The sequence below is a fragment of the Lissotriton vulgaris genome, chromosome 12 (assembly GCF_964263255.1).
Source record: "Lissotriton vulgaris chromosome 12, aLisVul1.2, whole genome shotgun sequence".
In the NCBI taxonomy this organism is placed as follows: Eukaryota; Metazoa; Chordata; class Amphibia; order Caudata; family Salamandridae; genus Lissotriton; species Lissotriton vulgaris.
In genome coordinates, this window is record NC_141700.1 from 710989952 (window position 1) to 711017055 (window position 27104).

The 27104-nt window shown below is 45.5% G+C and overlaps 1 protein-coding gene across 1 annotated transcript in view; it reads right to left on the reverse strand.

Annotated features, from left to right (window-relative positions):
* LOC147678074 (vomeronasal type-2 receptor 26-like) overlaps positions 1 to 27104 on the reverse strand; it is a 43133-nt gene that overhangs the window by 11155 nt on the left and 4874 nt on the right. Inside the window, exon 2 of the mRNA XM_086945620.1 lies at positions 23584 to 23707. Within this exon, the coding sequence (XP_086801746.1) occupies positions 23584 to 23707 (124 nt within the window). The remainder of the gene's footprint in view (positions 1 to 23583; positions 23708 to 27104) is intronic.

Consider the following 27104-nt stretch of genomic DNA (forward strand, 5'->3'; position numbering starts at 1 on the left):
ATGTGCAAGTTTACTTGCCTGCCATCTTTTATTTATCCTTTCCTGCAATAGTGTGTCTAGCTTGGCCTTTAATTCTGTTTTCTCCTCTTGCTTATCAGCGAGGGACTGGTCTGATGATTCTAGTTGCGTTAATTCTAGTTCTATATGTCGAATAGCCTCTTCATATTCCTTTCTCCTAAATGAGGCTCTACCAGTAATGCAACCCCTGATGAAAGCCTTCCAAGTCTCCCATACAGTAACCAAAGGAGCAGAGCCTAGGTTTTGCTCTAGAAAGAAAACAGTTTCCTGCCTCAAATACTCTTTCTCCTCGTCCTCCAATAAGATTGTTCGGTCAAAAGACCAGGATAGGTGAGTAGACCTCTGCTCTGATTCTATAGTGAAAAAAATGGCGGAGTGATCTGAGAGATGTATAGGCAGATATGTTATGCTTTTAATTTGATCCTTAATTGAAAAACTAAATAGGGCATAATCAATACGTGATTTATGCCTGTATTTATAATTATGGTATGAGACTCCCATAGTGTTCCCAGATCTTTGTCTCCATATATCTATTAACCCAAGATTCGACATACATCTATGCAGTGTATTCCTCATATTGCTATGTACTACGGCCCTAGAAGTTGTAGATTTGTCTAATTTTGGATCTAAGACCAGATTAAAGTCTCCGACCCATATTATGGGGTCAGAGCAAGAAATCAGCTGATTTTGCAGAATGTTTAAATAAGAGGGGTCATCCTGGTTTGGCCCATAATAACTGATGATGGTAACAGCTTTTGAGTGTAACTGAGCATTGACTATCAGCCATCTACTGCTAGCATCTGTTTTCCAGGCCGTGATCTGGGCCTTTGCTGATTTTTTGAAGATGATGGCAGTACCACGAATATTAGCATTGTGATCCGTGGTTATAAATTTATCAACCCATTTAAGTTTTTTAAGTATGTCAGTAATCTCCTGTTTGTTCAGATGTGTTTCCTGGATCTCAATGATCTGCGCGGGTGAGTCTCTTAAGTATTGTAAGATTCTATTTCTTCTAGCTCTAACGCGCAGACCGTTTACGTTCCAGGATAGGAATTTAATGTCTGGCATAGATTATAAAATTGTTTAACTCAATTTCCCAGCCCTCAACTCTATTAATTTTTCTGGGAGGCAACCTATCATTATCTATTTCTCTTACTATTATGGTCAAGTGGTCACTTTGAGTCACATTTGGATCTATCTTATTTGTTATTATAAAGTTCAGTTTATGAGGACTTTTATATTTTGCATTACTCCCACCCCCCTCCCTCCCCTGGAAAACCCCACCCAAATTGCTCTGGCATGATGGTTTGCCAGCTTGTCGTCTCTGATATGCTCTCGCTCCATGCCCTATTATCAATAGTATCAATCCTTTTACCGGTCACTGTACTTAAAATATAAACAGTGATGAAACATAGAACAGAGTTGTAAGTCACTTATCAATGGTTATTCTATTATATATATATTGCGATTAATAATACTCTAAAGTCCGAGTATAGGTTTTGAGCGATAGTATGGGGGTCAAAAAACTAGGCATCATTACAATTTGTTAGCACAGAGATTTTTATGTGGGTATACTAAGTATACTGGGGTGGAAGTCTATAGTGAGATTCCCAGCTCGCAACCTTTTATGATATATCACCTAATAGTGTTTTTTTTTTTTTTTTTTTTTTTTTAATAACAGATTTGTGCGTCCTCACCCAAGTGTTAATAAATTCACGTGTGTTTTTTTTTTTTTTTTTCCCTCTCCCTTCTCTTTTTTTTTTTTTTTCCCCCTTTATTATGTTTCCCTTTTTTCTTTTTTGTATCTTGTGTTTTTTTTTTTTTTATTTCATTATTTTTATTTTTTCTATCTTTTCCTATGTTACCTATCTTACCCTTTACTCATTTACATATATTTACAAGAATTTCATCCACGGTCAGAGGGGTTTGCCTGTTCACTAATAGTGACAAGTAGCTCATCTGCTTCCAAGGGTGACTTGACGTTGTGCATTTTATTGTTGTACATAATCCTTAGAAAGGCAGGGAATCTCAATTGCACGGTAGCTCCTAGGCTTCTAAACTTCTCCATCCGTTGACCTAGCTCCCACTGCCTGTCCAGCGTTGTTCTGGAAAGGTCTGATCTCACTTCAAAGGAGTAATCAGAAGCTTTCGAAGTCTTGGTTTTCAGGGCTGCGGTCAAGATCTTCTCTTTGAAGGAATACGTTAAGAAGTTCATTAGGATCTTCCTTGGTTTATCCCTACCCGGTTTAAGACGGAACGGATCCCGATGTACCCTCTGAATATCCGTTTCAATCTCAGACAGAGATTCATCCAGGTTTAGGGAGTCTTTTAGTAGAGTTGCAACAAACTTTTTTAATTCACTTCCTTCCCTTCCCTCTGGTATTTTTAAAAGTCTCAAGTTGTTCCTTCTGGAAAAATTTTCGAGAGACTCGACCCTCTTTTTAACTGAGTCACCTTCCCGTCGTAAAGTCTGAATCTTCACTTCAGCAGACTCCAATTTGGCCTTGAGCTCCTCAACACAGCTCTCTAAACCACCAGTTCTTAATGAGAGACCGTCTACCTTAGACTCTAGATTTTCGCACATTGTACGGATCTCTGATTGAGTGTGTCTGGACTCCTCAAAACACCTTTTAGACTCCTCAAACCCATTTCTGATCTCTTCTCTCATACTAAGAAGAATGGCTTGCATGGTATCATCCCTCCCGGTGGTTTCACAGTCCCCGTTACCTTGATCCAAATTCTTTACCTCACTTGCTGTTCCTGCAGTCAAGGCTTGCTGCTCTTGCTGCTCTAGCGGCAAAGTGTCATTATCGACTCGTTCAACTGGGTCCCCCATCTCTATAGCCCTGGCTAGGTCTCCTGCCCCTACTGCTGCTCTAGTCTTTTCCTTCAGATTACCAAGATTACCCAGTACAGAAGTGGGAGATGTGGAAGTGACGCCAATATCTTCGACTGATACGAGTACAGGTTGTGTACAATGTGATTTTCGGGACTCTTTGTTTACATTTAAGACCTGGGGGAGGACCTTAAAATAAGACTTCAACGAGGGTGTGATTCGAGAGGTTTTACTATCTTTTGTTTTAAAACCCCCCTTGCTCAGGCTAGCCTTGTGTGGTAGCTCCTTCGGAGCAGTGTATCGTAGCTGTCGTTCCTTGCCCCTTTTTAATACTCTTGAAGCTGGGGGTTGTAATTTATCAACTGCTACTTCTTGCTCAAAATCTGGCTCGGACTCAGTGGACTCAGTGGAGGATTGCTCCCCTGGATTTTTTTCTATACCTTGTACTTGACCTGTATCATTAAGGTCTTTAGGGGTGACTAATTCTTTATCTTTATTGCTGCCTTTTCCTTTCCCCTTAGCCTTCCGCCTCCCCAGGGTTCTGGTGATAGTTGGATCTGAAGCCTCGCTCAGTGACTGACAAGTGGTTTTAGATTGTGCGTTAAATTTGAAGAGTCTGGGCGCAGAGTCTAAATTTTGTGAAGGGTAACAACCCTGTATATCTGTGAGGTCCTGGCTATCTATAGGCTTAACCTCTCTTTCCAAAGAACTAGGCACCTTCACCTTCTCCCTCTGCTGGACCCCCTTACCACACCCGTTAGTTGTTGCCACTCTTTTTGAAGAAATGCTGTATGCTGCAGCTCTCCTACTTCTTCGAAGCTCCACGGCTGCGTCGCCCCAGCGGTGTGGTGCGGGGAGAAGAGTCTGCCCCTGACACATTAGCAGCTCTGACCAGCTCTGGCCACCTTTATATTTATGCAGCACTGTTACTTTTCTGAAGAACCCAGATATGCCATTAATGTCATGTATATATCCTGGGCGGACCTAAACCTGAGCATAAACCTGCATAAAAATCATCCACCAAACAAGTTGCTGCAGTTTTACTATTTTTTGTGAATACTTATGACTCTTATTGTCTGGCTGTGAGCTCTGTTTATTTATTTAATTATTCACGGGACAGCTCAACCTCTCTCTCTCTATGGGAACCTCCGTGTGTGTAGAAACTCCACCCGCCGCTCGCTTCCATCCACCCTTGTCCAAATCCAGAGCTTGCTCACTCCCTCGCTCGGCTTTCTAGCCGTCTCTCCACCCGGTGCCTCTCAGCACGCCCCCACAGTGCTCGCTTTCCTCTCAAATCGGCTCAGCCGCAACCTTACCGCTAACTCTTCTCTTCTCAGGCGTTTAACCTCTGCAATCTGCAATTGCAATTTACACGATAGACGCCACCTTCAATTCAGCTCCCAAGCGGCTCGGCTGACAGACCAAGCCACACTGTGGACCAGCGGAGCTCCGCCTGCCCGGCTGCTCAAACTCTTCTCCGCCAGATCCTGAACTCGAACCGCAGCCCACTGCACACGCCTCCGCCTCCACTGCCGCCGCCTCTGCCTCCTCTCAGAGGCTGTCACACTGCACTGCTACGCCGCCGACCTTCTTCCCGGCTCATGAACCGGTATTCCTGTATTCCTGCTCAATGCCACCTCTCACGCAGGATCAAAAGGTAACGTCAAACAACCTTAGGGACATGTCAGCAAGAGCTCCGTCAGGGACGAGCGAACCGCCCTAGCTAGCGTCCGCCATGTTTTCCCCCAAAGTCTCTTTGATTCACCAAAAATGGTTTTACTTGCCTGGGATCGGCTTATGGCTGCAATTGAGGCACTTTTCACAAGACAGGATTGATGCCACGACAAACTTGGATGCCGTTTAACAAGATGGATGGGGACAAAGACTGCTGGTGAAGGGCTGCCAAAGAACAGGATTTCTCTGACCTCATTGACCCAAAACTCTGCTACTGGTGAGCATGTTGGAGGAGGACCTGGGTGATAAGTGGATGGGCCCTCTCCATGGGGAAAAAGTGGAGGCATCTGAGAAAAAGGGGCAGGGAGATCTCCCTCCCCTTGGTTACAAGCAGGGCATCAATCATTGATTTGCTGTATGACCAGACAGTATGACCAAGTGCTGAGATGGGGGACTTATTGATCAGCCCTAAGAAGGGGGAGAGCATGGCCTCAACTCCCCAGGAGGAATATTTGCAGCAGTCTGTTGTTAAACAGGCAGGACTACTGAGGACATAGGGGTCTTTGCTAAGAAGGACCCACATCAAAGCCAGCAACCAGGGGCCCCAAATGTAAGCCACCCCTCTTCCTCAACAGCATTGCAGCTCATGGAAGGCACCATGGGTTCCAAAGAGAAAGTGATTCAATGGGGTGCTGAGAGTGATTTCGAGGTGGTAAGCTTGGCTCAATTTCTGGGCGATGAAGGCCTTATCGTCACTAATATCAGCATATATAACTATCCTCTCCTTGACCCCTGCATGATTAATAGACCTGTGATAAGCCCGTATAACAGTGGCAAAAAGAAAGTTGGTTCAGATCTGGAAGCAAATGAATGTTTGTATTTCTCTGCCGGACGGTGCAGAATTGTCTTTTGGGGGACTCTGAATTGACCACTGAGTCTGGTGACAGCGAATTTAAGTGATGTAGGAGATGAGGGTGCAGAGGTAACCACCCGTAAGTTTGCCAAAAAGAATGTATGGCAAACAGACACTGGGAAAGGCCTGAAATGGGACTCCTCTGCAACAGATCAGTTAGATGGAGGTACGACAGAAAGCTACAGTGAGACATTCAACTCAAGTCCTCCCACTTTAGAGTCAATATACCAGTGAGTTATGTCCGACAGAGAGGAAACCAGGCTTGACAGTCGCAGGACCATAAGCTGCAACAATCAAACTGCAATGGAGTGGTCCACAAAGAGGAAACGTCAGGCGCTGCTATAGTTGACTGACTGGCAGATTTGGAAACCAGGGCTTCGGCCTTAGAGTCTAGTGTTGCGGGCCCCAAGAATAGCTGGAGGCACTTGAGACCAAGCTAGTTGATGTCCAGTGGAAGACCAAACTGGAAGACCAAAAAAACCATTAGGCACGGAATACCCTACAGGTCCTACGAGTGGCAGAAGCTAAAGAAGGGCCTGACATGAGGCTATTTATTGTGGGGTTATTTAAAAAACCCTTCCCTGAATTGGTGGGTTGGAATTTGACCCACGAGATTTAACAAGCTCATACAGTTCCCAGGCCTAGAAGCAGTTCAAATCAAGAACAGCAATGCCAAGGACAATCCTGGTCTACATTGAAAATTACTTACTAAGACAGTCCATATATGAGAAAGCAAGACCCGATCCCAACAGTACTGTGTGGGCAGGGCCGGACTGGGAACCAGAACCGGCCCTGGCAAAGTGCTCGGCCGGCCCCCCTCCCCCGTGCGACCGCGCTCTGTGACAGGGCCGGTTTTCGGCCGTTTTTGTTACGGGGCCGTTTTTGCAGCATAACGGCCCTGTAACAAAAACGGCCCCAGGGGCCCAAAACCGGCCCCCAACCATGCGGCCCACCGGGGAATTGCCCGGTGCCCTCAACGGCCAGTCCGGGCCTGTGTGTGGGATTGTTCCTTTTTTTGTCAAACTGGATTTTTGCCACTTTACGTTGGAGAGACACTGGTGTCTTCATCAGCTAATTAAGCCATTCCAAGCTAAAGGGACCCAGGCTTATTTACTGAGCCCTGCATGCTTGACGGTGGTCTGGAAATACAGCACACTGGTGTTACATCTGAAAGTAAAGCAGAGGAATACATGGGGGACATGAATAAATAACAAAGGTGAGCTTGTCAGGTGGGGGAGTGAGGGGACTCTGTGGTTAGTAACTGGCTGTTTCTTAAGGTATTAGTTACATGTATAGCTGGTAGATCAGACTTGAACTTTATTGGTGAATCATATAACTTGGTGGTGGTGTACGTGATGTTATATGAGAGGTGTTTTTATGGTTTAGCACTTATCTGGTGGGAAATGCTTAAGTAATGCACATGCATATTCCAAGGACTGGACGAAAAGGCTGCTTACATCCCAACAGATCTATGAGTGGTCTGTTGGCTTCTCATGGTGGGAGAGGGGTGAACGGGCTGGGTGGGTGCATCTCCTGTGAGAAGGAGAGGGGGAGGTGTGGGGGAAGGGTGAAAGTTGGTGGGATAGAATATTTAAATCCTAAATAAATAGCAAAGAAAAAGGGCACAACAACTAAACAATTTATCATAAGCTGATTCAGGTGTGTTGGCTACTAGATTTAGGTTCCTATGTGGAAAATTAGTTATCTTAATCTGGGGGTCAGGGTATCTTTCTGGCTTTCTTTATTTTAGTATAAATGTGGAAAGTGTTCATCTGCTCGTTTAATGTTGGTGGCCTAAATGACAAGCTGAAGTGACTAAGAGCGGCACAGATTCTTAGATTCTTGGACCCCAATATCATTAGTCTGCAGGAAACACATGTTCCATGGGGAAAGAGAGAGCTTATGATGAAATGGGTATATTCTGTTGGCATGCACGAGCGGAGCTCTTCGATTAAGTCGTGGCTGTTTTGGCTAAAAATCATATCGGGCTGCTAAAACGCCAGCTAGTGGATAATCAATCAATCAATCAATCACGGCATTTATATAGCACGCTACTCACCCGGGAGGGTCTCAAGGCGCTGGGGGAGAGGGGTATGTTACTGCTCAAACAGCCAGGTCTTGAGTTGCTTCCTGAAGGAGAGATGGTCTTGGGTTCGCCGAAGGTGAATGGGGAGGGAGTTCCAAGTCTTGGCTGCCAGGTAGGAGAAGGATCTTCTTCCGGCGGTGGCTCTGCGGATGCGTGGTACGATGGTGAGTGTGTGGCTGGTTGATCGTAGCTGGCGCGTGGGCGTGTAGAAGGTCATGCGGTCGTTGAGGTACTAAGGGCCCAGGCCGTGGAGAGCCTTGTGTGCGTGGGTGAGGAGTCTGAACGTGATTCTCTTGCTGACGGGGAGCCAGTGCAGTTCTCTCAGGTGTCCGGTGATGTGGCTGTGTTGGGGGATGTCCAGGATTTGTTGTGCGGAGGCGTTCTGCATGCGTTGGAGTCTTCTCTGGAGTTTGGCTGTGGTTCCGGCGTAGAGGGCATTCGCGTAGTCCAGTTGGCTGGTGACGAGTGCCTGGGAGATGGTCTTCCTGGTTTCAGTGGGGATCCATCTGAAGATCTTGCGGAGCATGCGCAGGGTGTTGAAGCACGAGGAAGAAACGGCGTTGACTTGTCTGGTCATTGACAGGGAGGAGTCCAGGATGAAGCCCAGATTGCGTGCGTGGTCCATTGGTTTGGGAGCGGTGCCCAGGGCCGGGGGCCACCAGGAGTCGTCCCAGGCGGAGGGTGATGATCCCAGGATGAGGACTTCCATCTTGTCTGAGTTCAGTTTAAGGCAGCTGTTCCTCATCCAGTCGGCGACGTCTTTCATCCCTTCGTGTAGGTTGGCTCTGGTGGTGGTGGGATCGTTGGTGAGGGAGAGGATCAGCTGGGTGTCGTCGGCGTAGGAGAGGATGTTGAGGTTGTGTTGGCATGTGATGGCTGCGAGGGGGCTCATGTAGACGTTGAAGAGGGTCGGGCTGAGAGAAGATTCTTGTGGTACGCCGCAGATTACTTCGGTGGCCTCGGATCTGAACAGAGGGAGGCGGACTCTCTGGGTTCTTCCAGTGAGGAACGAGATGATCCATTCCAGCGCTTTCTCTTGGATTCCGATGTTGCCGAGGGGATTCACTAGGGTTCAGTTTCAGACCATGCCGAACGCTGCGGAGAGGTCCAGGAGGATGAGGGCCGCTGTTGTCGATCAGGGTTCTGATGTCGTCGATGGCTGCGATCAGGGCGGTCTCGGTGCTGTGGTTGGCCCGAAATCCGGACTGCGAGTGGTCGAGGGATCCGTTCGTCTCGAGGAAGGCGGCAAGCTGTTTGTTGATGGTCTTCTCGATGACTTTGGCCGGAAAAGGGAGGAGCGAGATGGGACGGTAGTTCTTGAGGTCGGTGGGGTCCGCCGTTGGTTTCTTCAGGAGGGCGGTCAGCTCGGGATGCTTCCAGCTCTCCGGGAAGGGGGCGGTGTGGAAGGAGGAGTTGATGGTGTCTCGGAGATGGGGTGCGATGGTGGTGACGGCTTTGCTGAAGATGTGGTTGGTGATCCAGAGTGGATGGAAATCATCGTGCGGGTGGTGTCTTCGGTGCTGATCGGGGTCCAGTTGCAGAGGGTGGTGGTTGCGGGCGTTGGTTCGGTGGTAGGCTGCGCGGTCTGTGAGTCGAAGCTGTTGTGTATGTCGGCGATCTTGTGGTGGAAGAATGAGGGGAGTGAGTCGCAGAGGTCTTGCGAGGGAGTGATGTTGTTGGTTCCGGCGCTGGGGTTGGAGAACTCTTTGACGATGCTGAAGAGTTCCTTGCTGTCGTGGGCGTTGTTGTCCAGTCGTTCTTTGAGTGCCGTCTTCTTGATGGCGCGGATAAGCTGATGGTGTTTGCGGGTGGCGTGCTTGAGGGCGGTCCAGTTGTCTGTGGTGTGGTCGAGCCGCCAGGCTTTCTCGAGGGTGCGGCAGTTCTTCTTGGATTCCTTGAGTTCGTCGGTGAACCAGGGAGTTTTCTTGCTGTCGGGTTTGCTAGGAGGATTCTTTAGTGGTGCGAGGTCATCGGCGCAGGTGGTCAGCCACTTGGTGAGTTTGCTGGCTGCTTCGTTGGGGTCCGTTGTGCTGGCGGGAGTGTTCTGGCTGAGGGAGGCGGTGAGCTGCTCGGCAGTGATCTTGCTCCAGCTGCGGCGGGGGACCCGTTGCGGTTGGTCGTAGTTCTACTGAAGCTGAAGTGGACGCAGCTGTGATCTGTCCAGTGGAGTCAGGTGGCGTGGCTGAAGGAGACGTGCTTGCTGGATGACAAGACGGGGTCAAGCATGTGTCCGGCGTAGTGGGTGGGGATGTTCACCAGTTGCTTGAGTCCGAGGTTGGCGAGGTTGTCCAGCAGGGCGGTGGTGTTTCTGTCTTTGTTGTTCTCCAGGTGGAAGTTGAGGTCCCCTAGGAGGATGTAGTCGGCGGAGGGAAGGGCTGATGAAGTCTGCGATGTCTTCGCTGAACTGTGTGCGTGGTCCCGGTGGTCTGTAGATGAGGGTGCCTCGGAGGGTGGTCTTGGGGTCGGTGTGTATCTGGAAGTGCAGGTGCTCGCCGGCGGAGAAGGTTTTGTCGGAGTTAGTCGAGATGTGGATGGTATTCTTGTGTACGATGGCGATGCCACCTCCCGTCTGGTTGACGCGGTCCTTCCTGGTGATCTTGTATCCGTCCGGGATGGCTGTGGCGATGTCGGGTGCTGAGGAGGCGTTTATCCAGGTTTCGGTGAGGAAGGCAACGTCCGGTGCTGACGCGTCGAGCAGGTCCCAGAGTTCCACGGCATGCCTGTGGATGGAGCGGGTGTTCAGCAGGATGCACTTCAGGTGGTTGCTGTTAGTGTTGGAGTCAGCGGGGGTGGTGCAGGTGGTGCAGGTCCGGTAGCAGGTGAAGCGGCAGGCTTTGCAGGCGAAGGGTCCGTTGGTGCGTCTCGGGGTGGCTCAGTAGCAGGCAGGGTTCCGGCCGGCATTGAGTGCGTTGAGAGTGGCAGCGTCGTAGGTCTGTCTTGAAGTCTTGCATCGGCGGTGGGGACCAGATGTCCTGGCGCTGGGCGCGGTCCAGGCACGGACGGGCGCAGACGGGCTTACCTTTGGCGCGCCTTTGGCGCACAATCGGCGCAAACGCTGCGCGTCAACGCTGCACGTGGGAGTGGGCGTCATAAGTAGGGAGCCGGGAGGGCGAGTCGGCTGGGTCTCGAGGAATGGGCAGCGGGGGCGGGGCCGCAGGGAGGCAGCGGCGGGAAAATCGGAGTGAGTGGCTGGGGCGCTCTGGCGGCCGGTTCTCGGGTGGCTGGGGCGCTCTGGCAGCCGGTTCTCGGGTGGCTGAGGCTCTTCTGCGGCGGTCGGTGTCAGCGGGGACAGGAGGGGGTGACCAGGCTTAAGGAAGGCGCGGTGGTCACTGGTGAGGGCTGTCCGCAGTCCCCTTAAGTAGGGAGCCGGGAGGGCGGGTCGGCTGGGTCTTGGCAAATGGGCGGCGGGGGTCGGGGCCGCAGGGAGGCAGCGGCGGGAAAATCGAAGCGAGCGGCCGGCTCTGAGGTGGCTGGGGCGCTCTGGCGGCCGGTTCTCGGGTGGCTGGGGCCCTCTGGCGTCCGGTTCTCCGGTGGCTGAGGCTCTTCTGCGGCGGTTGGTGTCAGCGGGGACAGGAGGGGGTGACCAGGCCTAAGGAAGGCGCAGTGGTCACTGGTGAGGGCTGTCCGCGGTCCCCTTAAGTAGGGAGCCGGCAGGGCGGGTCGGCTGGGTCTCGGCGAATGGGCGGCGGGGGTCGGGGCTGCAGGGAGGCAGCAGCGGGAAAATCGGAGCGTGCGGCCGGCTCTGAGGTGGCTGGGGCGCTCTGGCGGCCGGTTCTTGGGTGGCTGAGGCTCTTCTGCGGCGGTCGGTGTCAGCGGGGACAGGAGGGGGTGACCAGGCCTAAGGAAGGTGGCTAATTCTAGAATGTCATGTAGCAAGGTCTAGGTTTACTATCTGTTCAATCTATGGCTCTAATCTGGTTGATTCAAAATTATTTGAAGATCTGAAAATTGAATTAGCCTCTTGGCCTCCCCATTGACAGTTCATGGGGACTTAAAACTATATATTGATGCAGGAAGAAAACAAATTACCAAATATCACAGGATGAAAAAACACATATATAGGGCTTTTGTGCCCCTATTGGACAGTCATGGGTTTGTGGATTAATGGGGTATTAAGATGATGCTGGACTCTGGCTTTACTTATTGTTCATGTCCACACAGAGAGTATGTCTATTAGATTATTTATTGGCCTATACCGGATTAGTGGGTAAGGTTGACATTAGGAAATTGCCAATGCTTTTCTCTCATCATAACCCTCTAATTTTGGGGATCTCAGGGCTGGGAGGGGTTAGGCCACAGGCCAAGTGGACTATTAACAGAAAAGTGCTTCTAAACATCCAATACTTTGAGCCTATGAGGAAATGGACAATGGAGTGTTTGAGCTCAATAGATATAGAACTTCACGGGGGATTTTCTGGGATGCTTTTAAAACAAGGTGGAGAGGTGAGACCATAAGTTTTGTTGCACATAAGTGAAAGCATGAAGAGGATGAGTTCATGGGGCTACAACTAGTTCTACTGGAAAAGAGCAAGACTAAGGGGATTGTACGGGGCAGCATGTTACACATATTCAACATGAAATAATAGTGGTAAAAACCATGATTAAAAGCTACCATTTAAATGTAGTATTGGAAAAGTTTCACTAACACAAGAATGAGAGTTATGAATTTGGAGAGACAGTTGGAAGACTTTCAACCCTCAGAACGAGGCAAAGGGACGCTAAGAGAAATATTGAGAGTATTAAAAAGAATGATGGGTCCGTTTTTACAGATCCTACAGATATTGTTGAAATATATGTGTAAGAAAATGCCTCTTTTGCATGGTTAGTCCCCCACTTTTTTCCTGGTTTTGATGTGATTTCAAATGTATTGCACAGGGTCCCTGCCACATCCAGGTCCCCTGTGACAGTGCCCCTCCCCACAAACAAACTTCCAATTAGTACTTCTGTCCCTTGTAAATCCCTAGTAAAAAGTACCCTAGTTTCCTAGGGGCTGAGAGTTGACAAGGGTCCCTTTGGACCCCTTTTGTTTGGACCATGCCACTGCCCTTGCAGCCTGCAGGCCTCTGTGGGGGAAAAAATGACAAAGTCAACATGGCACCCTACCTGGCTAGCACAGCTGGTAGCTTAAGTAAGTCACCCCTCTGGCAGGTCTCACAGCCCTAAGGCAGGGTGCACTATACTATAGGTGATGGCATAACTGCAGTATCAGATATGCCCTTACAATATTGGGCACCATTTTCCAATATTGTAAGTACCAGTGAAGCCGTAGCGAGTACATGGGCTGGAACCTCAATAACTCGAGTTCCACAGCATCATGATAGCTCTACTGAATTCAGGAGTGTTTGATACAAAATTACTCCTTTCAATGAACCCACACTGAGGCTAGAGGCTCTAGTCCCTAGCATCTGCCGGTACAAGAACCACAGTGGTGAGGACCGACCCTTAGTTCAATGTGACTCACTGCTACCAAAGAACTCCACGACCGCAGCGGTAGAGGACCGGCACTTGTGTTGATATGACTCTGCCCAGTCAGAAGAACACCCCACACCAGGATGGCCTCCATGACCTTCAGGGATCCTCTTGGTCCCATGACCTGAGCTTTGCCCAGTCCGGTGCTTGTACCCTCCTTCAAGTAGCCCTGCCAGCTTCTGCACTGCCTGCTGACCTTGACCTCCCCATGATGGTCTGACGATGGTGGAACTTCTCCATCCAATCGACAGCTTTCAGCTGCCGCCCACCGTGATGGTAACAGTGTTGGAAGTATGCTGAAACAAAACCTACTTCATTGCTCTGCGGACCACGAGAGTTAATCTCATTACCAGTATTGACCACCTCAGCACATATACTGAATCCTGCACCACTTGGGTAACCCCAGTCCTCGACAGCCGACATTACCTGCATTGTTGGCCTGAACACTGGACTGGAACTGTAGGTGGTATACAAACCTGTTACACTGCACAATTGTTTTCCTCCACAGATTAATATTGAACTGCTCTGTAATTTGTACTGTCAAACTTCTGAAACCTGAGAAGTATTTTTAATGAGAACCACACTTACCATAATATGAAGCCCTTGGTCTTAAAATAAAATTTAAACAAAGCATAATTTTCCTAAATTGATCCGGCTCGGCTTCTTGAGTTGTGTTTCCATTATTGATCATTGTTGTGCAAAAAATATCTTACACTCTTCTGTGTTAGGCCTAAGGCTGCTCACCCACACTTCCACTAAGAGAGCACTCTGGGTTTTGCACTGAACCCCAGAAACTTTGTGGAACCCCTTGGATTCTGTGCTCGATATTACCACCTAGTGGCAATATCATACACAGAGCCAGATTCCTAGAATTTGAAAACTCTTATATGATTTTATATTGTGAGGATACCCCTCAAATTAGTATTCTTGCAGAAGAGTTACAGTTAGAATAAGGGAGGGACCAGATATATCCAGATCTAAATAGGCAACTAGAAGCAGATATCACTTTAGAGGAAGCTGCTACTGCACTACACTCTCTTGCTTCAGGGAAGGCAGCACTCCCTGACAGAATTCCCCTTAAGCTGTATAACATGCAGTATATGGAACTAACCCCAGTTTTATTAGATTTGTTGTTAGGATTATAGCAAGAAGGGGTACTTCCTCCATCATGGCAAGGCACAGAGATTGTTAAATTCCCAAAAAACAATACACCTCCAAATAACCTGGCTCTTATAGCCCTATCACCTTAATTTCCTCTGATGCCAAATTATACTCCAAAATTCTCACATTCTGCTTGGGGACAATTACAGCCCACCTGGCAATCCTGTGGCAACACTGGTTTATTCCTGGAGGAGGAACAACGGACCATGTCAGATGTTCTATCACCTTATTCGATGTTGCTGAAGTAGTAGGTGACTGAGTAGCTATAATACTCCTCAATGAGGAAAAAGCATTTGGCACGGTGTAATTGAGCTACCTCTGGGACGTTTTGAAATTTAAGGGATTTTATCCATGAATGATCAATGCGATATAGGCTATATACTATACTCCTTTTTCTAAACTCCAAATTATGGGTGAAGAATCCGGGAGAATAGCTATTACTAGAGGAATAAGACAGGGCCGCCCCTGTTCCCCAATCTTGTTGGTCCTGTATATAGACCCATTTATTGAACAAATCACTCAAAGTCAGGTTATAAAACTAGTCCACATAAATGAGTTTGATACAAAGGTGTTAGCATATGCTGAAGATATTGCAGTAATAACCCCAGTGCACATAGGTTTAGAAACTGGCTAGGCAATTTGGGAGAAAATCTGGCGATTCTACTTAATATTGGAAAAACCCAGACAGTATGCATAATTAACATTTATTTGACAGATACACATAGGGTGGATACTGCTACTTATCTGGGTATTAAAATAACTCCCAAGGTTGAAACCATATATCAGATCAACTTGATTACCTTAAAAAATAACATCAGCTCCAACTTGAGACTCATTAATGGACCACACATAATGCTGATTTGCTGAGGTAGCACTCCTAAAATGACTGTACTGCCTAAAGTACTCTAGTGGTTCTGAGCTATACCCCTTGAATAAGACATGCCACTGCTTAGGGAACTTGATTCCATCCATATAAGTATTATATGGCAATATAAGAAGACTAACCAGGCCCTTAAATTCCTAACTCTTCCACGAGAACTGGGGAGTTGGGCAGTTCCTAACATCTTCTTTTACTACAGGGCATCTCTCCTTCAGCAGATAGGGGTTCTGTTCTCAGCAAAAGAAGGCAGCAGGGGTCGATTGGAGTATGGACAGGACCCCCTACCTATTAGTTAGTTAGCGCTTGGGAGATCAGCATGGAGATGTCTTCTACGAGAGATCGAGCCTAGTTTTTACAGAAAAGTGAGGGTTAAGAACCTGATCAAAGCCTGGAAATTCTGGAATAATATCAGAAAAGTGATGGCTGGTAAAAGATGAAACCTGTATACTCCCTAGTGGCGGTCCCTGTTCACAACAATATTCTATGATGTGATTGATAGGCAATGGGAGGAATCCGGTCTTAATAAGCTACGGCCTCTCCGCTCCTCTGAACAGCTGTGTTCATTTAGGGTAAAGCAGTAAGACTATGGGTTAGGGGAAGGATGTTTTTTAAATATTTGCAGGTGAGGGACTTACTGAGCAGGATCAAACAGAGTACAATTCATTGGAAAGAATGCATCTTTTAGTTACAATTCAGCGATCAGGCAGTAAGATTGGTCAGATTTACAAAATTCTAATGAATACATATCCTGATGACATAGGGAAGGTTGAGACATGCTGGGCAAGGACGCCAGAGGAAATGGGATGTAGATTTGCAGGCTTCATTTGGGATAAGAATTACACTTCTCCTCTCATCCAATCTGAGAACCCAGCATTATAAAACTCTGTTTAGGCTCTATTTTACCCCTGCGTAGCTATTTGGGTGGGGTAAGCGGAAGGATAAGAGGCCCAGGTGTGGAGAAGGTCTAGTCAATTTGGCTCATATGTTTTTTTAGCTGTGAGAGTCTGCAGCCAAATAAGGAAGGCATTGAAGCATTCTGGAAGAAGCTGTTTGGGATATAGACCCATTTTAGTCCTGTTATGATGCTCCTCGGGTATGACAATTTGATCTTGGCCAGAAATATTTTAAATCCATTTCAGTGACATTAGCTCGGCTCCTAATCGCAACAGTGTGGAAGCATGCATAGCCTTCTGCCACGCAAAAATGGTTTGGGCGCCTGTTGGGTATTTATAATCTTGAGAGGTCATTATACATCTGTAAGGGAAGGTGGGCTAGGAGAAGTGGTAAAAGGATAAGGTCTTTAATGATTAACTTGGTGACTAATCAATTGGATTATGATGATTGGCTTGCTTCTGAGCACACATAAAAGGGTGGCCAGTAGTGCGCCATATTGTCTCTTATCTTTCTTCTTATACTGGTCTAGGTGATGTTTTATTAGGAAAGGTTGTAGTGCCCTTATCTGCCATAACTGAAGGTATATTTATTGTTCAGCACCTGATATTTATAGTATTTATCAAAGAAATGATCTGTTTAGAATTTTTTATGACACTTCTGGAATGTAAGTAATGTTGTTTTATCTTTTGATACTGATATTAGCTCTATAATGAATTGTGCAGAAAGTCCTATGTTATTAAGGGAACAAATTAATTGTATGCTCATGTCATATTTTGGAAAATAAAAAACGTAAATAAAAAAATGAAACTCTATCTGATTCTACCTAGGCTTCTTAAATATTTCTTTGAACAGAGGAGGTAACAAAAAAAATCTTTGGGAAACTCTGCTGTCAAGTGAAGTGTATTCAAGACGATTAAACCCAATTTTACAGGCAGTGAGGATCGATTTTTGCTGCACAAGTACCTATTCATAAAGAGCCAACCAGTACCTCAGACTGTTGAAAAGAAGGCAGTGGTCTTCTATACTGAAGGTACCTAATAAATTCTGTATTTTGGGACAAAGGCTGGATTTGTTGAAGCTATTATAGGATAATTTGTGTGTTTGAGACATAAAAAACAACAGGAATAATATCAAAGACTAAATGATCATATCAGACGTTCTTTCCAAAGTCATTTTCACCTCTCATGGAGCAGGCCCAGCAAATTGGTATTATAAGCAAGAAACTGGTGCGGGAGCACACTGCTTCACCTCCCAGCAGAGTCGCCCCTGGGCATCATGGTAGATGCAGACAAGCGAGTACACTTGGAAAGTCTTGAGTGTTTCACCAGGTGGGTGCAGATTAGTGCTGGCCATCTCTGGACACGTGTTTCTGGATTATTATCGGTCATCAGCAGAGATTAGGCAAAATTATTCGGGGTTGCTGAGCAGGCTGCCGTATTCTTGGAACGCAGTATCTCTCCAGGCGCGCAGGTGCCTCTCCACGAGCTCGTCAGCTCAAAGCGGCTCGAGGGAGCCTTTAAGTAAGAAACTGGTGCGGGAGCACACTGCTTCACCTCCCAGCAGAGTCGCCCCTGGGCATCATGGTAGATGCAGTTCAGATCGATTATATAAGCAGAGGCTCACAGCATCCTACTGATATGTGTTCTAGGTAACATCTGAAAAGAATGGTTAAGTCAATCACACCTGTTATCCATTAAAAATGAGATAAGAAATGACAATGAGATTCTTATTCTAGTAGCTCTTGTAGGAAATCTGGTTTGTCTGAATGGTCAGCCCAGATTGTTCTCCTTCTTCTGGACTTTATATTTTTATCTGGATGTTACTCCTGCTAACCAGAGGTAAGGTGTCTATGCTCCCCCTTTAAAAATGGTTACATAAATTAATCCCTGATTTGTGTATTTAACTTTTCTATAAGACGATATAGGGTGCCGAAAAACATCCCTGGCATGGAAGGTTAACTGTCACATGTGGCACATGTGGATTGCTGTTCATAATCTGCCATCCTCTAGTGTGATAAGGAAAACCTGACTTTCGGCCTTCCGTGTGCAGCCTGACAACTGTAGTGTAAACTCTGTAAGTACATCCGGTCAAAATGTCCCATTTTGACAGGAGAAAACCATTCTTTCTTAATTATAATAAGTTGATGTTATGTGGCCTTGCAGCCCACAAGGCAGAGTGCAAGGTATTTAAAAGTGGGACATGTAGAACATTAAATTTACCATGTACTTACAGTGCCAAAGCACCAAAAGCTATTTTAACCAGAATGCAGATTAAAGTACTAATATTGAAAACTTGGAAAACGTACCAGCTAGAAAAAAAAACCTATTTTAATAGTGATTAAAACTAAAAAAAATGTGAAATTGGAAATTTAATAAATGTTAAGTGAAAGTAAGTTTAACTTTTTTTATCAGCCTAAACTGTCGAAAGGCTAATTATCATACCACCCCTGGCAGTTTTAAGCCTGTGCTTGGGCCTTGAATAGGGATGGGAGAGGTTGAAATGCCTCCCAGGAGAAAGCAACAGGCTAACCTGAATGAGCAGGTATGACTCGTCTGAGCTCAACAAAATATGCAGTGTGGATCTGCGAGCCTCCTTTTGATGATGCAGTTTCAAATCCGGCTTGACAGGACTTTTGAGTCATATCTACACCTGGGGCGTACCTGAAATGTAAATAACAGGATGCCAAGGCAGTTGTTCTGGATCCACTGCCTTTTTGCTAAAGGATACTGGTTTTGCCCTACCAGACTTATGTCTCTGTTTTTGTGGTGGGCACAAGGCCTGCTTCAAGCTGGAGTTTGGCATTAGATTTAAATAGAGACTAGGATTAGCATGGTACACTCTTCAGCCACATATCCAGCCTCAGAGCTTAAGTTTGGTGTGACCAAAGATCATCCCCATCTTGGATTTGCGTGAACACATTGCATGGTGGTCCTGTTTGCAGTAGGCCAAACAAGAACTACTGATATTTAGGTTGGTAAGGGCCTAGGAACATTAACTGCTTTTGTCAGAGTGGAACTAAGAGTGTCATAGGATGTTCCCCAGCCTTTCTCATATAACTTTCTGGACCTGCAGCAGATTAGAAGAGGAATAGACCTGCTGTCTGTGATCTTAGAGGAGCTCACAAGGACTGTACCTGCTCCCTCTTGTGACCAAGACAAAGAAGTGGACTCCAACGGTCTGTTGGATGACCTCCTGTGTGGCTACCGGGCAACAATTTTGTAGTTTGGATCAGGGCTTAATTAACAAAAAAATGCTCGCCTGGCCATGGGAGAATTTAGCAGTTTCACTGCCCTTACTGCCAGGGCTTTTTCTGACAGTGCCAAGCATTGAAAACTGACCTCTTATTCCACCCATCTGAATCAGGTAGGTGGAATTTGAGATCTGCCTCCAATGGCCCTTACTCCAGTGTGCTGTTGGAGGGGTTTTCTCATGGTGGTTTACGGAGTAGTCTCCACCATGATTAAACTAATGGTCCGCCTACATTTAAATCAGGTGGGCGGACCACTATGTTGTGGGGACAGATATCATCGCCATTGTGATGGAATTCAGACTTTACCAACATATACATGAAGCCTTAATTGAGAACTAAATTCCTTTGACCAGGATGAACCTGGTTAGTTTGTGTGACCCGTGTTCCATCGTGATCAGCCATAAATCACACTAGGTCATGGCCCACCACGACCACTGTAACTTTGTGCTTTTTTGGCTCTATTTTTACATCACTGTTTAAAAATGTATATCACTAGTTCCTTTTATTGGATTTTTTACATTTTGGTGTCTTTATTTATTAAATCATACTCTATTTTCTTAATTCAGTTTGGAATGTTTATTGTTTTGCATTTTAACTTTATTACTGCTTGGGCACTGCATACATAATTTACATATTGCCCTAAGGTAACCATGTCTGCTTAGTGACATGGCTACCAGGGATTTTACTTCAGGCTAATTTAATGACAAGGATTGTGATTATTCTTTGAAGTGGGCAGTTTCACAAAAGAAATGATGATAATCCAAGTTCTTACAGCCTTATAGACTGCAGTGTTTTTATTATGAAAAATACCCTCTCTAGATAGCTATCACTACCCAGTATGTACATTGTGATACCCTGCCAAGCAAGTGGAAAAATCAGTAGCTGCCCTGTTAGAAAAATTTACTAATATCTAAAACCTTATCACCCTTGCCAGGAATTAGTTTTGATATTGCAAAATAAGAGAGGTGGTATTTCTTGCCCAGCCTGGTGAATTATGCAGGATAGCAGATATTGGATGTGTCACTGACATTTGTAGCTTGTTTTTTCAGTAGCAATTGGCATTGTCATCTATATTTTCATGTAGAAGCATCTAGCAGAGGCCGGTTAATCATTACACCTTTTCCGTCTGTCACTGAGCCACTGGCTAGTGGAGGGGAATCAGCCATTCCGATGGGCTCGGTTGGAAAGGAATCCGACTCGGATTTCCGGATGGCCTACGATGGGCTCGGAGAGCCCGTCTGCCATCCGGAAATCCTCCAGTACTTGCCCGTCTACCTTTTCGTGCCGGTGTGTCCGGCACAAAAAGGCAGTCGGAAACTGTCTCTGGGGGCCCCCAGTAGGGCCCCCATGGGTGTGAGGCTGCCGAATGGAGGCCTGGGGCACCTAGGGTGCCCCTCCATTGATCCCTGCACCCGGTGGCAGGCACCTTGGGGTGCCGGCCACAGGATGCAGGGATGAACATCACCCCTGCATTTCACATTGCAAGCATGCTTTCTGGTCGGAATGCACGCTTGCATTGTGAACCATGGTCGCATCGTATTAGCAGGGTAGTAACCGACCACAGCAGGTGGGTCGATTACGGCTCCTGACCCATGTCGGACGGACCTGAGACTGTCAGACATCGGGATCGGCCCCTTGGTGGTACATTGTGTCACAGGTACCCATATAGAAGGACACACATTACACATATTCTATCTATGTAACATTGGTTGTCAGATGACAAAACAATTCAGTTCAAGCCTCATGCATTTCTCCAAAGCCATATATATAAGGGGCAGTATGTATGGTGGTTATAGTATTTTGCCACTGGTGGCCGGGGTCTCGAGCACAACTTAACTACAACTGGATAACCAAGTTACTCCCTTTATACACTTGACTCTACAATGGTAATAGGGCTGAGCAGAGAAGGCTTACTCCAGGAGGAGAAGGTGGGGTTGTGAACTCAGTTACAGTATGATAAAATTATTACAAAACGTAAACCAAACTTCTACTCACAGGTGTCTTTTTAAAAAAACATGCATTTTTATTTACGGAAAGGTAAGTTGTGCAATCAAAATTAGACATGACATTATTCTAAATTCAGTTCTAGTTCTGAACCAATAAGGAGTTATGTTACAAATAGCATGAAGTATTATGGTTGGTGTTATACTATGTTAGCTCAGGGCTTAATTAATGCAGATTAATTATTGCATTTTTGCGGAGTAGGGCTTTCTTTTTGCTTTTTTTGCGGCGTAGGGCTTTCTTTTTGCTATCAGTCTTTGACTTAGGACCAGAAGGAGAAAGGCAGGGAATGGAGAAACAAATATGAATGTAAAGGAGGTGTGAAAACAATACCAATTGGAGAAAGAAGCAATTGAACCTTTAAGCATGAGATAAAGATACTCAAAATGTGGGGTGGTTCAAGAGAACAGGGACGGAAGAGGGTGGAAATTGATGTAATAAAGAATATGCAGTCTTGCTATTCGGAAACCATCCAATGGTTCGGCAAAATATCTGCCCAATGAATCAATACGACCACTAAATGCGTCCATTGCAGTGATGCAATAGTAAACATGGGCACATATTTGTACGTAACTCCAGTGAGGCTTAAGGCCTAGAGTCCTGGGATGTCAGAAGAATATTGGTGAAAATTACATATCTCTGGAACACTACTCTGTCTAATCAGACACTCCCTCTCGGCCCGGAACTGAACAAAAGTACATAAGACCATCTGCCCTTAGTATGGTGGACGGTATGATGTTCCTACTCCAATTACCTAAAATCTGTTGGGCAAGTGCAATAGGGTTTCAAATGGAGGAGCCAGCTGGGTCACCACTGTTGGAAACATTACGGTCCACTTGACTCAAAATAGAGTGGGCAGACTGTTTCTTTGGTAGGATTTGGGATTTAGCACTCTTTCTGCCAAACTCTAAGTCAGGCCCATAGACACTAATTTTGAAACACAGATCCCAGATTCCATACATACATCAATCTTGGCATTTCAAGCAAACAAGCACGTGTATTATGATCCTCAAAGGAAAATATATTTCCTTACCAAAATCTGCTGGGAAACAAGTCATACCTTACCTCTGGGGTACATAAAAAACCCATGAACCCAGGGACTCAATAGATTCCTCTTATAGATTTGCAGGGTCAGGACTTAGAGACCACATGGGCTTTATTTATTTGCTTCCTCTCTGGGGAATTTAAAAAGGTGACATGCTGTACATATCTAAGGACACTGCAGCTCCTATTACCTGCTCAATATGGCATTTAGACTGCCCTGGTAATAGACTAATGATGATTTGAAGTTGCATAATCCCTTCATCAATTTTAGCTGGGTGTCACTGAGGGTGAGAGAGGGATTTTATTAATTGTTTATACAATGTTTTGCATAATTTAAACAACTTTGGCAATTGCCATTCTCCACTGACCATTGGTTGCAGGGGGGTATATTTGTAAAAGCGCTTGATCCATAATACAAGAGAATTGAATCACAAAAAGGACCTGATCTTCTTGTGGCTGCTTTATGGATCAAAAGGCAGAGTATGCAGGGTTCCATGGATACTAAACACCTCTTTAATTCAAGACCTAGTGCAAGAGAAATTAGTAGCTGGCACATCCCAGTTCTCATTCCTTCAGTTCTCTCATAATTGCTTGGTCCTAGGGCAAATAAGTGCATTAGGGTGAAAATTGGGTGAGGCTTAGACAAGAGGCTGTAGACAGAGGTTGAGGTATTGTCCTCCCTGTCACCAACAGTCTCTAGCCTCCAATAGTATTTATGGAACCGTGTGTTTTGATTTCTAACTTTATTATGGCAATACTCAAGAAAGGGCAGCTGATTCACAATCACATCTGGTCCAATTCCCAGCATTTTCAGGGATTAAAGTATTTCCTGCAGTGATGTCTGCCAACTACTATACCTGCTGTACCTTGTTTAGGCTGATCATACTGGGTTACACTGCTGAAGTTACATTTGAAGTCAGATTCTGTCATTTCATTGTATAGTCTTCCTCTAACTAAGACCTTCCAATTGAGTTTCAATTCCTGGAGTTTTACCACAACTCTTTATAGAACAGTAAATCGCATTGCAGTCCCACTTTCAAAGCCCAGCCACCACTCCAGTTACTTGTTGACTGTATGTTTACCTTTGACCATGTACAGCACTTCCATTTGTCTAGGTTCATGGTATACAAATACCACATACACACATATATACATGACATGCCTCCCTTGTGACTTCTGTGTACCAAAACCCTTCTTTGGTTTATATATACAGCCCTTCTCCTATCTATTTTATTCACTCACAGATACTGAACTCTGGGGTATATATAAAAGCTCTAATTAGTATGTATTTATAGCAGATTGTGGAGAATGTATGGACGCAAATGTTGGCTTTCTGAGGTGGAGCTATCTAACTCACCGGTCTGGTTGGATATCTCTCCATCTGAGCATGGAAGGCAGTCATAGCAGCAGGCTCCTTGGCCCTCACGAGTGGATTTTCTGAAGCCCACTGTGCACATTTCACTGCATGAGGACTTTGGGATCTGGAGTAAGAGACAAACATTGCTTAGAATGTGGACATTTATTTGTATCAGAATTGGGTTTATACAGGTATGAAGAGAGAGCAAGGTAAAGCTCAAGCATTCAAGGGACCCATGCTGATTTAAAGTTACATCCCTGTAACAATGGATATCAGGCTTGGAACATATGTCAACTGTGACACAACTCAAACACGCTTCTAATACTTGGATGCCCAGTGCACTAGCGCTAAGGTCTGTCCATGGAAATCAACATGACGTGCAAGTGCTTCTGACAGAACCTCACTACAATTGCATAGATAAAGATTCAACAAGTGTATGACCCAATTACAACCCTCTTTGTTTTCTTAAAGCAGCAGCCCAGGTGGTGGTTGAGTATGCCCAGCCATACCAGCTCAAAACATGGGTTACTTGTTGTATGAACTCTTTCCAAGCTACATGGTCCCAAATTACGATATAAGAGTAATATTACAATATCTGTCCCCATTACTAGAAGCCATCTAAATCCATCATTATGCGATGTTGTTAGCTTTGCCTCAGGAAAGTGACATATGTAAGATTCTGCCTCAATCTCCCCAGACTGTAAAAACTCACAGGTGTGGTCAGCAAGCACACACTGGTATAATGGAAGGAAAATTAGGTATAATTACCAATTGATACTAATAGACTTCTGCATGCCCTAGTATTTAATAAGGCAAGGGGGATTTAAGCTACCTATAAATCCCTAGCATATAATAGAGAAGAGAGGTTTAGAGGCCCAGTAGATTTCCTGCACTGGAGTGTGAACTACAGTGTTACCTGCTGTCATTTTCAAAAATTGCCCTGTTTTGCCGGCGGCATTTAAAATTTAACTATATGTAAATTTGACTTAGGAATTAAAGGTACTTCCAAAGTATTAATTTACCTTATCTTTAAATATATCTCACCCCTAAGGTCTCCCCTAGGTGCCCCAGGAGTTGGGTGCCATATAACTATAAGCAGGGATATACAATATGTTGTATATGCCCTGGGGAGGGAATACTTGCCAATTTTGTTATCCCCATTGTAGATAATTAGGTCCGCAGGCTAACATTGGAATATTTTATTTAAGTATTAATTTTTACAGGAGGGTGCTGAAAATGTTATTTAAGGAATAAGAAATTATAGTGATGATAAATTCAACAACTTAATGCTGTTAGGTTTATAATAACTATTACAGGAAAGGAGTTATTAAACTTTCTTTTCTCTCAGACAAAATCCAGCTCTTCAGCTGCTCTCTCTTGATTGGCTAGCCTCTGCCTGATAGAGCCAAGCTGTTTTAATGAGGTGTAAATGAGACTCCTAGAGAGGCAATGGAATTCCAGTGAGGAAGGGGTAGCTAAACTGGTCTTCAAAGGGAGAATGACACTTTAAGACAGCACAGGCTCACCACCACATCCAGCACCCCCACCAAAACAAGAACCCCTGTAATTAGATTTTTGATAGGGCTGGAAGGGTTGTGTTAGAGACTCTTAGCTGTGCCAGTGGATTGGCTTAGCCCATTTTAACCTCCAACGAGAGACTTTTTCCATTTTGGATTTGGAAGAGTAGTGCTTTCTGGGATAAGAATATGCCACTCTTTCGAGGAAGTAGTCGTACACCTGGGTAGCACCCTGCATCCCATTAGTCAGGGGTTCCCCCCTGCTTGACTTCCAGGAGCACTGTATAAATATGGAAGAGCTGCACAGCAACTCACATTTGCTGCCTGCAACTACAAATAGAAGAAGGACCGCCTTGCTGGAAACCTGATCTGCACCCCAAAGGTCTGCACTCTGAAGGACTGCACCTGCTGCACATTTTGGGACTACAGCCCTAAGGACTTTGCCCGCTTCAAAAAGGAATAGGAGTGGACTCCCTGCAAGGCACGGGTTAACAGTGACAACCTTCATCACCTCCACCAAGAACTCTCCCCATCATTGAGTACGTCTCATGGACTTTTAAGGATTTGCCAGGTGCATTGTAGGAACTGTTGTCCCGCCATCCCAAGGACTTTCTCAGAGATTCTTGACCCCACATTGGCGTTTTGGATACATTGAACCCACAAGAGGAACTTCAGGAAGACGTTTCAGAAGTTTGGAGAATATTTGCGTAGAGCTCTGTAAGTTGTCCTCGTGCATCATAGGAGTTGTAGTCCCAGACCATAAGCACCAAACCAAGGCCTCTGAATCCTTGACTGGTGCTGTGGACCACTTTCCTGCATCAAGAAACACTTCTGGCAGTAAGTGTAAAGAACTCTTGACTTTGTCCTGGTTCAGCACGACCTTCGATTTTTAGCTCTTTGTGCGCTGTTTGCGTCTAAGTGCTAGTTTTACTTTTAATCTTTTAAAATTCATATCTCTGGTTCCCCACATTGGATATTGGTCATTGTCGTGGTCTATTTGTCAATAGAAAAGTGATCTATTTTTTAAATTGGTGTCAGATTTTTATTGTGTGTTGTGTCTTATTTATTTAATGTATTGCTGTTTTTAAATACATTAGACACCTGTATTCTAAGTTAAGCCTGCCTGCTGTTGCCAGCTACCAAGGGTTGAGCAAGAGATGTATTTATTGAGACCCTAACTAAACCTTTAATGTGTTTGTGGCCTTATTGCTAGTGGAAAGTCCCACTTATCACTACTAATAAACCACTTGCCAGTAGTGCTTTTTATCATATACATACTGTTGGTGAACTATTGTAGTGACTTAATTCTCCCTAGTGCATCCTCTTCTTAGTTGCTCAGCCAGAATGAATGTGATGTCTGCGTGGAATGTTGGAATGCCTGATGACAGTGTGGTTAGAATGTGAGTGTGCTTGTTGGTATGTGAGGAATGACAGTTGAAGAGTGTCGGCTGAGCAACAACCATCTAGCTCCTGGTGGGACGTCTAATGAACTTAACAAGACTTACAACTTATATCTACTGGAGCAACTAATAAACCTTTACATGATAATACTTCACGGCTACCTCTGGTCATCCTTGAAATCTACTTATAACAACTATATTTCAGGAATGCCTTGAGGATACGTGTAGAATTACTGTTAAGGTTCATGACAAATTGCCAAGCAATGGATCCTACAAGCAATCACCTGAAGTCCCTTACTCAAGCCATAGATGAACTCCAAAAGGAATTAAATATATCTACATCTACAACAATGGTTCTGGATATTTCAATGCTCAATCCTAAGTGGCAGGGGTATATCCAGGGCATACCTAGTGCATCCTGCATGTAAGGCATCTAATTTTCATCTTGAAGTGCCTCTAATATTTAAAGGAAGGAGAAATTCTGCTAAAACTGTGTATGGATCTGATCTCATGTCTGGAGATTTTGAAATAATATCATGTGTATCATTATTACTCCCGTTTTTACAGTTATACTGGGTGCTCCATGACTTAACAAGCAGAATGC